The sequence below is a fragment of the Bactrocera latifrons genome, unplaced genomic scaffold (genome assembly GCF_001853355.1).
Source record: "Bactrocera latifrons isolate USDA-ARS-PBARC rearing strain unplaced genomic scaffold, ASM185335v1 scaffold_33, whole genome shotgun sequence".
Lineage (NCBI taxonomy): Eukaryota > Metazoa > Arthropoda > Insecta > Diptera > Tephritidae > Bactrocera > Bactrocera latifrons.
Window position 1 is genome coordinate 1319772 of NW_017536963.1, and position 11036 is coordinate 1330807.

The 11036-nt window shown below is 34.9% G+C and overlaps 2 protein-coding genes across 2 annotated transcripts in view; both read right to left on the reverse strand.

Annotated features, from left to right (window-relative positions):
* The window catches only part of LOC108971206 (putative fatty acyl-CoA reductase CG5065), an 80300-nt gene extending 80020 nt beyond the window's left edge, over positions 1-280 (reverse strand). The window contains exon 1 of the mRNA XM_018937095.1: positions 207-280. The gene's annotated coding sequence lies outside the window, so the exon portion shown is untranslated. The remainder of the gene's footprint in view (positions 1-206) is intronic.
* Positions 1-11036, reverse strand: part of LOC108971207 (myocyte-specific enhancer factor 2) — a gene marked incomplete in the record, with an annotated part of 66503 nt that overhangs the window by 5857 nt on the left and 49610 nt on the right. Inside the window, 6 exon segments of the mRNA XM_018937098.1 lie at positions 207-589; positions 1865-2031; positions 2105-2232; positions 2759-2857; positions 5638-5953; positions 9478-9681. Coding sequence (XP_018792643.1) covers positions 207-589; positions 1865-2031; positions 2105-2232; positions 2759-2857; positions 5638-5953; positions 9478-9681 — 1297 coding nt within the window.

Here is an 11036-nt window from a genome sequence, read left to right on the forward strand (position 1 = left end):
AAACAAATTAAGAAATAAAAAAAAACTAAATTAATATAATTAAAAATCTAGCATTTAAAATTTTAGTTATTTAGGAAGAGAATTACGTCAACTAGCATCACTTGGTAGTAAATAGAGCACTTAGCGCGCATTAAAACTTGCCAAATATTTGTTGCGCAAATAAAATGAAATTAATAAAATACAAAAAAAATTTAATTTACGCTTACCTCCTTGCGTTGGCGTTAAATGTCCCGTGGAGGAGGGCCTTGAGCCGCCCATCACTAGATGCTGTTGCGGATGACTTAGTACACTCAGATTGGCAGCCTGCTCGGACGCCGAATTGACGCCGCCGCTACCGCCCGCTATCACCGCCGTCGCATTCATATTGGAAAGCGCGAGTGCATTGGCAGTGGAGACGCTGTTGGATGAACTGCCGCCACCGCCACCGCCACCACCGCTGCCACTGCTGCCCGCCGAACCGTTGCTATTCTGCTGATGGTGGCAACCGGAGAGATCGCGTGGCGGTGATTGTGGCTCGGATTTGACTTTGATCGAGACGGGCGAGGTGGCAGGCGGTGGTGTGCTATTCGGTACGGCCAAATGGGGCAGTCTGTATGCGAGAAAAAAGTCGTGAAGTTAGAAAAATAAGCATTTTCATTTCTTTCTGAGCTTAATCAGTAAGACATTTTTTTCTTTTCATTTTCAGAAGTATGAGTAAGCGGTAAAAACGGTGGACCCAAGGTCCCCAAATTTAATATTTATTGAGGTGTGGACCAGTTCTCTGTGGTCTAGTCTCGTGTAGTTGATCAATATCTTTGGAAGATTTAATCTGGCAAGTAATTATCCAGAGTTGTGATTTTGTAAATTTTAGGCTTCCCAGTGCTCTCGCAATGTGTACCCATCCAAAGAAGCACAGCATAAAGCCTTAAGTCCTCTGTAATTTCACAGTATAGGTATATACCGATCCAAACTGAGGTAGAAATAATAGTCAAATAAATAGTACCGGCTGTTGTGGAAATTTTTAATACAAAGATAAGTTTTTAGTCGTGACCTTAACATAGATACACGTACATAGCTACGAACCGTCGTTAAAAACAAAGTCAAGGTTCCTGTCTATATTCGCCATACATATTATTTTCTGGGTAAGTTTACGGGAAAGGTACTGCTGCGAGCTTAACCATTAAATTGTTCAGAATTTCATCTATCAGCAATAACAGAATAGAACTCCCTTTCAATGGCGCGTACGAAATTTTTTACCAAAAACGATCTATTTGGTTGGTTGATTATTAATCTTGCCGATCTAAACGGAGTTAGATCGCTGAACAACTGATCTGGTCCGGATGAAGTTGGAGGCAATTCCGGTAATGTAGAACCGGCTGTCATAGGAATTGAGCAAATATTGTTCGCTTCATACCCCAGCTTTCCGAGACGTTTACTATATGGTAATGTGGAATGTACTGGCGGAACTACTGAATATTGGTAAATTATTCTCGAAACTGGAGGATGAGTAAGGGATGAAACTATTTCTTTTAATATAGGACAGTCACCCTCGAGTTTCGAACATACCTTTTCAAAATTCCGTATAACCGTCTATGTAAGTATTCAGTAGGGTCTATATAAACGGAACGGACTAGGATTTTCATTCAGTCAAGGACCGTCAACTCAAACCCATTCCTCGGAAAAACTGCAGGAATGTTTTCTGCCGCTTTAACAACTACTAGAACCAGACATTTTAACTTATAAAGGACAGTGAACTCGGCGTCAGTCCTCGAAATTATTGCAGGAATGTTTTTTGCCGCTACAATAACATCAACAACAATATTTCCGCTGCTTTCGCACATAATCTTGAAATAAAAAAATGTTTCTAATGTCTTAATTTACTCACCCCGTATGCTGTACGAGTCCCTGATGTGTGGTCCATGGCTGTAAACTCATAACATCGGAGGAACTCATAGAGAAATCTTGCGGTCCAAATGTGTAGCCCGACATATTGGGTATGGGCGTTTGCAGCGTCACCACGGGCGTATTGAGTGATGCCTGATTGTGTCGCTGCTGTTCGGTGGCAACCAAAATGAAAGCAAAGTTATATTTAAAACAGAAGAGAACTTCATTTACAACTACTCACATCGCCGTAGCTAATCTCATCTGCAGTTGACATATTTTGAGCAAGTGGTGTTGGTAAGACGAGGCGTAGATTGGAAGCGCGTCCATTTTGGCCGCCCGGTGACTGTTGCTTGTGTGACAGGTGATGAGCTATAAATTTGAGGTTGAGAGAATAATTTTAGAATTTCACACGTCAAATGCAAGTAACATAAAATGTAGTTGTAAGCACAACGGAGTGGTTAGTTGGTGAATTTTGAGGTGCGGTGAAGGTGAGTATACAATTTAAACGGTTAATAAGGCATACTAGCGGAGGGGGTGTGAAAACGTGTGCCTAGAGGCAAGCATGTGTTATGTAATGTTGCTGTCGTTAGTGGTTTTGGTAAATATATATAAAGAAATTCATCACACTTAATATTAAACAGTTATAAATAAATATATAAGGGTATTATAAGGTGTAATTATATAAATATGTAAGCACAGAGAGAGATGCTTCGATTTCTCGACCTTAAAATTAATAATGTGACATTAATTGTTGTTAGTATTTAATGATGTGTGTTGAGAATATTTTTTAATGTGGTGAAATGTTAGTAAGTTGTTAATGGGCACTACAATGTATGAGCTTAACTTTGGCTTTGGTATTATTTTCAATTTAAAGCAAATTTTATTTGACGCCCACCTAAACCTGGACTCGGTCCCGGACTGGGCGATCCACCAAGCGGCGAATGTGAATGCGGATAACCGTTTGACATCTCCAACATGGAACCCGATGGATAAACTGTGTGGTTGTTGTTTGTTTTGTTGTTGTATTACATATATATATATATGCAGTGGTGTTTTATCGTTTGACCATAAACACACAAACACACACAGTTATATGTAGATATATATATTTTGATATATTGGTGAGTTGATTTTTTTGTTTGATGATTTGTGGTTGTGGTAAAAGAAAAGAAAAGAGAAGAGAAAAATTTCGTTTTGCATTGCTTTAGAGAAAAAAATACAAAAAAATATATATATAATACAAATAGTTTCTTTCCAGTGTTTGAATTTGTTTGTTTTTGTTGCATTACTGGAAGAAACTCATACTCGAAACGGTGCGTGCAGTAAAATGAACGAAATGAAATCAACGAAATGCATAAAACGAAAATATAAGCATAAATTAAGCAAAATTAAAACAACAAAAATAAAATAAAATGTTCAGAAAAGCTAACCAATAAACCTTAAATAAAAATAAGAAAAATTAATTTTTTTTATACAAAATTATAATATTGCAAATTTTTATGCCAGGTTTTTGGGTAGTCGACTAAATGCCTAGATCACCATAAAGCTATTGACTACATTTTTACAATATTATATTTCTAAACCAACTTTTTGGTAGTTTTTAGGTAATAGACTAACTCGGCTATAACCGACTTCTTGGTAGTTTTTGGTTAATAGACTAACTCGTCTATAACCGACTTTTTGGTAGTTTTTGGGTAGCAGACTAATTCGTCTATAACCGACATTTTAGTAGTTTTTGGGTAGCAGACTAACCCGGCCATAACTATTTAGATCAGCATAAAGCTGTTGACCCCAGATTTCAAACTACAGTTATGGGCCAAATATTAGGTACACCGGCTAAGTATTATATATACATATATGCGGATTTGGCGTGCAAAAAATGCACGTTGGGCAAAAATTATTAAATTCAAAGTAATGTGCAAAATATTAAAATTGTGTGGTAAAAATTTTAAATTCATATTGCTTTAATTTAAAAATACGTTATATACTATATACTACATTTTGAGCAATGGCCTTTTAAAAGTTCAAAGCTATTCAGACATAAATCGTTTAAAATCAAATTGCTAGTGCTTTTCGATCATAATTTTGTATGTGGTGCTTATTTATCGGATGTGACTGCAATTACATATGGATGTATTTTACTTTTGACTGCTATCTGGAATTTGGAGGTTTGACATTATTGCATCATATAGAAGTAATAAGAGAAAATATGTTAAATTCGGCTGTGACGATGCCGAACTCTTTACAGGTACAAGATTTCTTACAAGATGTAGTAGTCCGATATCGGGGGTTGCAACAAAGCAAAATCTGCATAATTTCAGATCAATACGTTTCAAACTTCGGGACTATTTCGCATATATCCAGACAGACCAACCACTACACTAACCACTACAACGCCACTAGGGAAAAGAAAACAACTGACTGAGGTCATTACACTAATCACTTACATATATAGTATGTATATAAACTTTGTGGGACTCGGACGTTTCGGTGTCGCAGACATCGTGGCAAACTTAATATACCCTATTCAGAATATAGAAATAGTTTTTGGAAAACTTCCATTTTTTATGACGGATCTTGAGTAATATAATATTTAAAGAGCAAATTGTTGCATATATGAAACATGTCAAGAAATCAAAGCCACCTCTGTAGCTCTTAAACAATGACTTTCCCAGTATGTTTTATTCTTTTGAAAGTTATTTTTATTGAGCCTTTAGAAAGCTACATAATAGTTCCTCAGAAATTCAAATATCAGTTACTTCCAAAACTTAATTTACCATCTGCTAATTGACTACTTAGCAGTCTGCAGAGGCAGTATAAAGGCCCTTGGATACATGTGTCCAAATAGTGAATACATCGCCTCACTACAATCCAGCAGTTTAATCGAATTTATCAATATGCTGGAGCTATGTGGGTCGTAGTGACTTAGGAAAGGGCACAATAGACTTTAGGTCACCTTGCAATTCTCATCTTTTAACTAGCCGTATGTTGTCTTATCTCATTTTATATCTCTAAATAGTGTTTATGAAAGGTTATGTCTTGAAAAAAGCTGTCACACAAGTCGAAACTGGTAAACTCTTTAAGATATGAGATATAGTGCTTATTTTTTCTATCAATAAAAACATTTCATTGACTTGATTTTAAAATTTACAAGCTGTGCTAGGACCTAGAAACATCATAAACTTAGGTGCCATACCAAAGAGTCTTCGAAATGTCAATAACTTCCATTCTACACTATAACAGAAAACAATAAAAGCTATCAGTCATATCGAGGAATATAAAGCCTAAAAATATATTTTAAGAACCAGCAAAAATGAGCTTAGTTCAAACCCAAAATCGATTAAAAAATATTATATAACAAAAATAATCTAAACGAAATTACAACTAATAAAGTAATTGAAAAATCAAAAAAGTAAGAATGAAAAGCAACGAACAACATTGGCAACACAATCGAGCAAAATACATGCAAACAAACAAAGCGAGAAATGCATTTGCGCGCCGATAAAATAATGAAACACATTAAAACTTGCAAAAAAGCGAAATGAAAAGTAGAAAGCAAAATAAAAAAATGAATAAACTAAAAAAAAAAAACAGTAAAAACAAACTCAATGCAAAACAACAACAACGAACAAAAACATTCCGTAAGAAAACAAACAAAAAAATATAAAAATAAAAAGCGAACAAGAACAAGAACAAGAAAATAACGATAAACAGAACACAACGATAAGTGAAGAAAATGGTGGTGTGTGCGCCGCGACACTACTCCGTACTAACTTATTAAGGACATCCCACCTGAGTCGGTCTCTGAGCTTGACGGCCGTGGGCTTATATTTGTGTGGGACATTTGTGGGCTCGCCTGCAGCATGGCATCGCCGTAAGCGCCCGGCACCGGCACCGATACCGGCAGTGTGTAATTCGTATTACCAAGATTGCGTCCGGATGCGCTCGCTCCGCCCATTTGAGTGCGTTGTATCATCAGCTGAAAGTCTTCGTCGATCTTATTATATTTGGCTTCAGTGCGGGGTGTGAGTGTGAAATCGGCTTCCTGTTCGGGTGATTCTGGTGACATGACGCCATTTTTATTCTCCTTCTGCAAGTACAAAAAAAAAAAAAAACAGATGAGTTAAGATAAAAATGATTCATTAAAATAACTTTTTTGGTATTGAATTATAAAAATAAAGTATAAGTGAAATAAGTGAAATATGATATTAGTTCTCTGTTCAGAAACCTCATATTAGAAAAGTCAGAAGAGTGGTTTTACAAGGAAAGTCAAGATGAGGATCTAAATAACTAGTCTTATCAGGTAAGCCAAAGCAAATAATCTAAGAAAGCCTGGTTACTGAAAAATCTATTGGACTTTTGTCTCTTTCCTTAACACGGACCATGCTTAGGACAAAAGATGAATTGGTTGAACCCTGGACAGAGGGTCAAGGTATTCTGTCAACTGAATATGCAGAGGTGATACCACGCAGAATGGCTGATGAGTTAACAACAAGACTTCCATTCTGTTAAAAGCTTGTCAGGCCTCGGAGTACGTTCCACTCCTGTCATTATTAAGTTGGTTTGGTAGGTATAAGTTAAGATGATGATTCTTTCTTTGGCTCTATACTCTTTGTCTTGGCGTCGTAACTGCACCATATAAGGCGAGTAACTTTCCGGGATCTGGATGACTAACCAAAATAAATACTTTAAAAAGGAAGTGCGTAAGTAGAGTACAGACAGAGAAGTTACGATTTGGACTAATGACAAAGACGATTTGGATAGAGGAAAAACCTCGCAGTGAATGAAGTTGCTTTACGAAATATTTCGAAAATTTTCGAAAATTTCTTAAAAGAACATTGAAGATGTGGAACAGAGTTTAAGTTCAACGAAGAATATTATCTGCTTATTATTAATTATAAGAACACGATGAATGGCTTAGTGCGGACGACTGTTGAAATTCGGAATCAGCTGACCAGACTTTATTATTTGTTTCGAAACTTCACTGATGACTTCATACATTTTTTTTTTAGTGCGGAACCGAAATTCGGTTTACTTCAAGGTTGTTGCACCCTCTAAGTAAAAAATACAAAAATTCATGTGTTCAATGTGCTTACATTTTGCTTAGCATCAGCTGTATATTGCCATCTCTACCGCGCTCACAGGCGCCAACTTCAACTGGCGGTCTTCTCCAACAACACAAAATGCAAGTGTCGGAACGCGTTAATTTCGTAAACGATAAATGTAAAATTATGTAAATATGCCGGGAATTAACATTATAAAAGCGCAAAGTGCGACACAAAGCATAGAAATAATAAATTCGAGAGCAAAGTATGAATGAACGCAGTTTCGAAACTGTGGCGGAAGCGCTGTAAGTCAGAGTTAGACAAACCAATATGTTTGAAAGGTGGAAGGTAGAGTGTCACAGCGTCTTATATGCATAGGTTTGTAAGTGTGGCAAGGCGAAAGGTGCAAAGGTGCAAAGGCACAACGTGTCAACGAGATGCCAAAACAGTGATAATGTAAACAACTGACGACTCAGGTGTCTCGCCGAATTTGGTGTAAACATGTGGGAGGTGCGAGAGAAGTAAAGTTAACAATGAAATCGCTGAACGGTGTTTTGGCTGTCGATATTGAAAATTTTACTGTTGACAATTAAAAAAAAAGAGGCATACCCGACATACTTACATACATATGTATATATTATGTGTGATTATATTTATTTTCATGATAAAGGCACTAAGTACTGCTGCGGCAAGTACATACTAAAAACTTGACTTATTTGACATTTCAAGTCAAACAAATAGCCGTTATATTTCACTGTTTTTGACTTTGTATTACTTTCTGACTAATAAATTCTTACTATTAAATAAATTTTAACTAAAAATTTGTTTAATTCCGAAAATTCCGGGATGTAGTCCCGATAATTTTTTTTACAGTTTTTAATAGCAAAATTAATTTTTAAATAAACATACAATTTTTTAAAAAACTTAAACTAAAAATTTTTGTAATCCCGAAAATCCCGATATGGTTNAAATTTTTAAACAGAAAATTTTTTAGTCCCGAAAAAAATCCGATAATTTTTTAGATTTTTCAATGGCAACATTAATTTTTAAATACATTTAAACACAAAATTGTTTTAGTAAATTTAAATTAGTTTTATTTTAGTTTTGAAATCCCGAAAATTTCAGATTAATTTTTAAAACAGTTAAACATAACATTTTTTAATCCCGAAAATCTCCAATTTATAATTTCGACATCTGTATTAAAATTTTTTGCTAATAAATAATTAAAAAAAATTAATAAATAATTTTGAACACATCTAACATTTACTTTTTTTTATTTAATTGACACTAAAAATCGTTGTGATTTTCGGGATCCCGATTTCGTATATTCAAAATTTTTACTTTTAAATTAATAAAAATTGCATAACTAATGTCTAAAAACTTAACTTTTTGCTATCCCGAAAAATTCTTTGCAATCCCGAAATTTCGGCACTAAAGAATTTCGGTATTGAATACTTGTATAAATAAATGTAAAGTAAACCACAACAAGTCTTTGTGCGTTGTCATTTACACTCAATTTATTCTGCATAATTTGAAGCATCGGTTGAGCGATGCATAAAAGCGCTGTTAGCTTTGTTGTTTCAAAAAATATGTTAATAAAAATGTGTGCATCGAAATAACAACCAGTTAGCGGTTTATTGCGCACGAGTTCACACGCCGCAAATGTTTGCTTACTGTCTTCCATTTTTTGCCATTTTCTCTTCATACGCTATAGCCTACACTCAGGCGGCTGATTTAACTACCTTCACTATTCTATTTACACAAAGCTACTCAATGTAAGCAACAGGAGCTGATAGCTTTGACAAGCGACGTCAATAATTGATGTGTATGGAGATGAGTATAATAAAATGGATAAAAGATAATAAGAGGAATAAAGCAAAGCATGGTTGATAGTTGAGCATGTTTGTAGGTAATTTAACACTAAATAACTGAATCTTATGTTTTGGTCCAAAAATTGTATTCATCGATTTCATTATTTAACAGAGACAACTGACGGAATCGGAGCTTAGAAACGCGGGAAACAAAGAATTGTCCCCTAATTACATCCATGTATACGAGATTTATTTATTATTATTTTTTGATTTCATTGTAGTGTCCAATCTTTCAGGCACACGTTACAAACAGAAGCGACTTTAAAGAACTTTAAGCGATTCACTACAATATATAGAAACTCTATATATTTATAACCGCCTTAGCAACAAATAACGATCAACATCCATATGCCGAGTAAAGTCGCTCCCAATTGCAGACCAAAAATTGGGTCTGGCGTTTTCAAAAAAAGTTTGTCGTTCTTCAGTTTGAGTGAGTCCAGACTCATATACAGTTTCCCGAAACCCAAACGACGAGAAAGTTTGAAGAAGAGAAGGTAGAGCAAGGCTCTCTGACTGATATGACCATTAACTGGTCGCGAAACCGTTGGATTGAGCTTAAAACGATTTTCTTGAAATGAAAAAAGGCAACAATTCTAGGCCACATGTAAAATCAATTTCCTGAAAATAATTCAGAAATTCTCAACCGCTTTTGTTAATCTAATGGGTATTGTGCTTGTTTGCTTATATTTTTGTCTTACCTCAATTATATTCTTATTCGTGAGTGACTCGTGTGGCTCATTATATTCAGTGTATTTGAGCAGGACCTTATCCATATCAGTACTAGCATACTGATATAATTTATTACTGGATGAGAAGATGATAAGCGCAATTTCACAATCACACAAAACCGACAACTCGTAGGCCTTCTTCATGACACCGAATTTGCGTTTGTTGAACGTAACCTGTGGAAGGCAGACAGGAAATATGATTAATATACTAAATAGACTAGGAAATGATAAATTAGGTAAAAAATTAAAGTAATAATAATAATAGAAACATAAATAAGCCTCTAAAGCTTAAAGAATTTCTCTTTGAAGTGTATATAAAATATTTTTGAGGTGGCATTGTATGTATTCATACATATATAAGTACCTATATATTGTCACCTAAATTGCAAAACAACGTATCATCGAAAAAATCGAAATTGAGTTTTTATTGCTTACAATTCACTATATCGTATTGCATATGTTTAACATAAAATTACCAGCATTCGTTGTCCGATATAACCAATATATTAATCCATATATAACCATTTTATATCCAAAAGTCAAATTATGTTTCAAAAAGAGTGGTTTCTGTTAAACCGTTTTCATCGCCTGTAAGCTTATAAAAAGTGATTTTACGTTATTTTGCATTTTAGGAGATGTATATGTATATCCTTGAACAACCGCTATTATAAACAATGAAATGCCTATAATAATTTAGCACATTTATATTGCACACAGAAATCTTAGTTATTATTCATTTAAGGCATTGCCCGTCGACGTATAGCCCATCCTAACCTTGGTTTCCAATTAATCGATTTTTATCGCACACATCTAAGTTCAATGCAAGGATATGAGACATTGGCGCTGACAGACAATGCACACACAGGTCAGCATGCAGTTTTTGTAAAAGACAATTACACACCCATCCATATATGCTTAGCAATCCATACAGACACTGTAGCTAAGTGTGTGTTTTAGTTTTGCTGCCGTGCTGGACGTTGAGTAATGTGAGCGTATTCGCACGCCGTAGGCATATGCCAAGAGACAGCGCTTTAAGTGGGCCTAATAGCTGTAAAGTTGCATATATGCTGTATGTATTAGACAGACCGTGACTCTTAAGACAATATGCAATATAATATTGAGTAGAGGAGTCAATACTCATACATATTATTATATTAGGGATTTAATTGACTTATTATAAATATTTGAAATAATACATTTTTTAAGGCTTTGTGAACAAAAAAAAAATTAATTGAAGTTCAGTAAACGCTTCACGAAGACAGGTAAGTAATGGGATACGGAGTTGCATTTTTTCATCGAAGATTAGATTACTCTCCTATGGATGGAGAAAAATGTCACGTGCCCTTATATTGCTCGTAAGGGTATATCAAGTTTTTTTTTTACAAGAGAACGCCATTTGCTGAAGTCTTGTAAATATTAAATAAATCATTATATATATGTACAGACGTGTTCGAAATAATAAGAACAACCAAAGTGAATATCGAAATCATTGAATAAAATTTTCTCAGTAATATTTTATTGAACCTTTT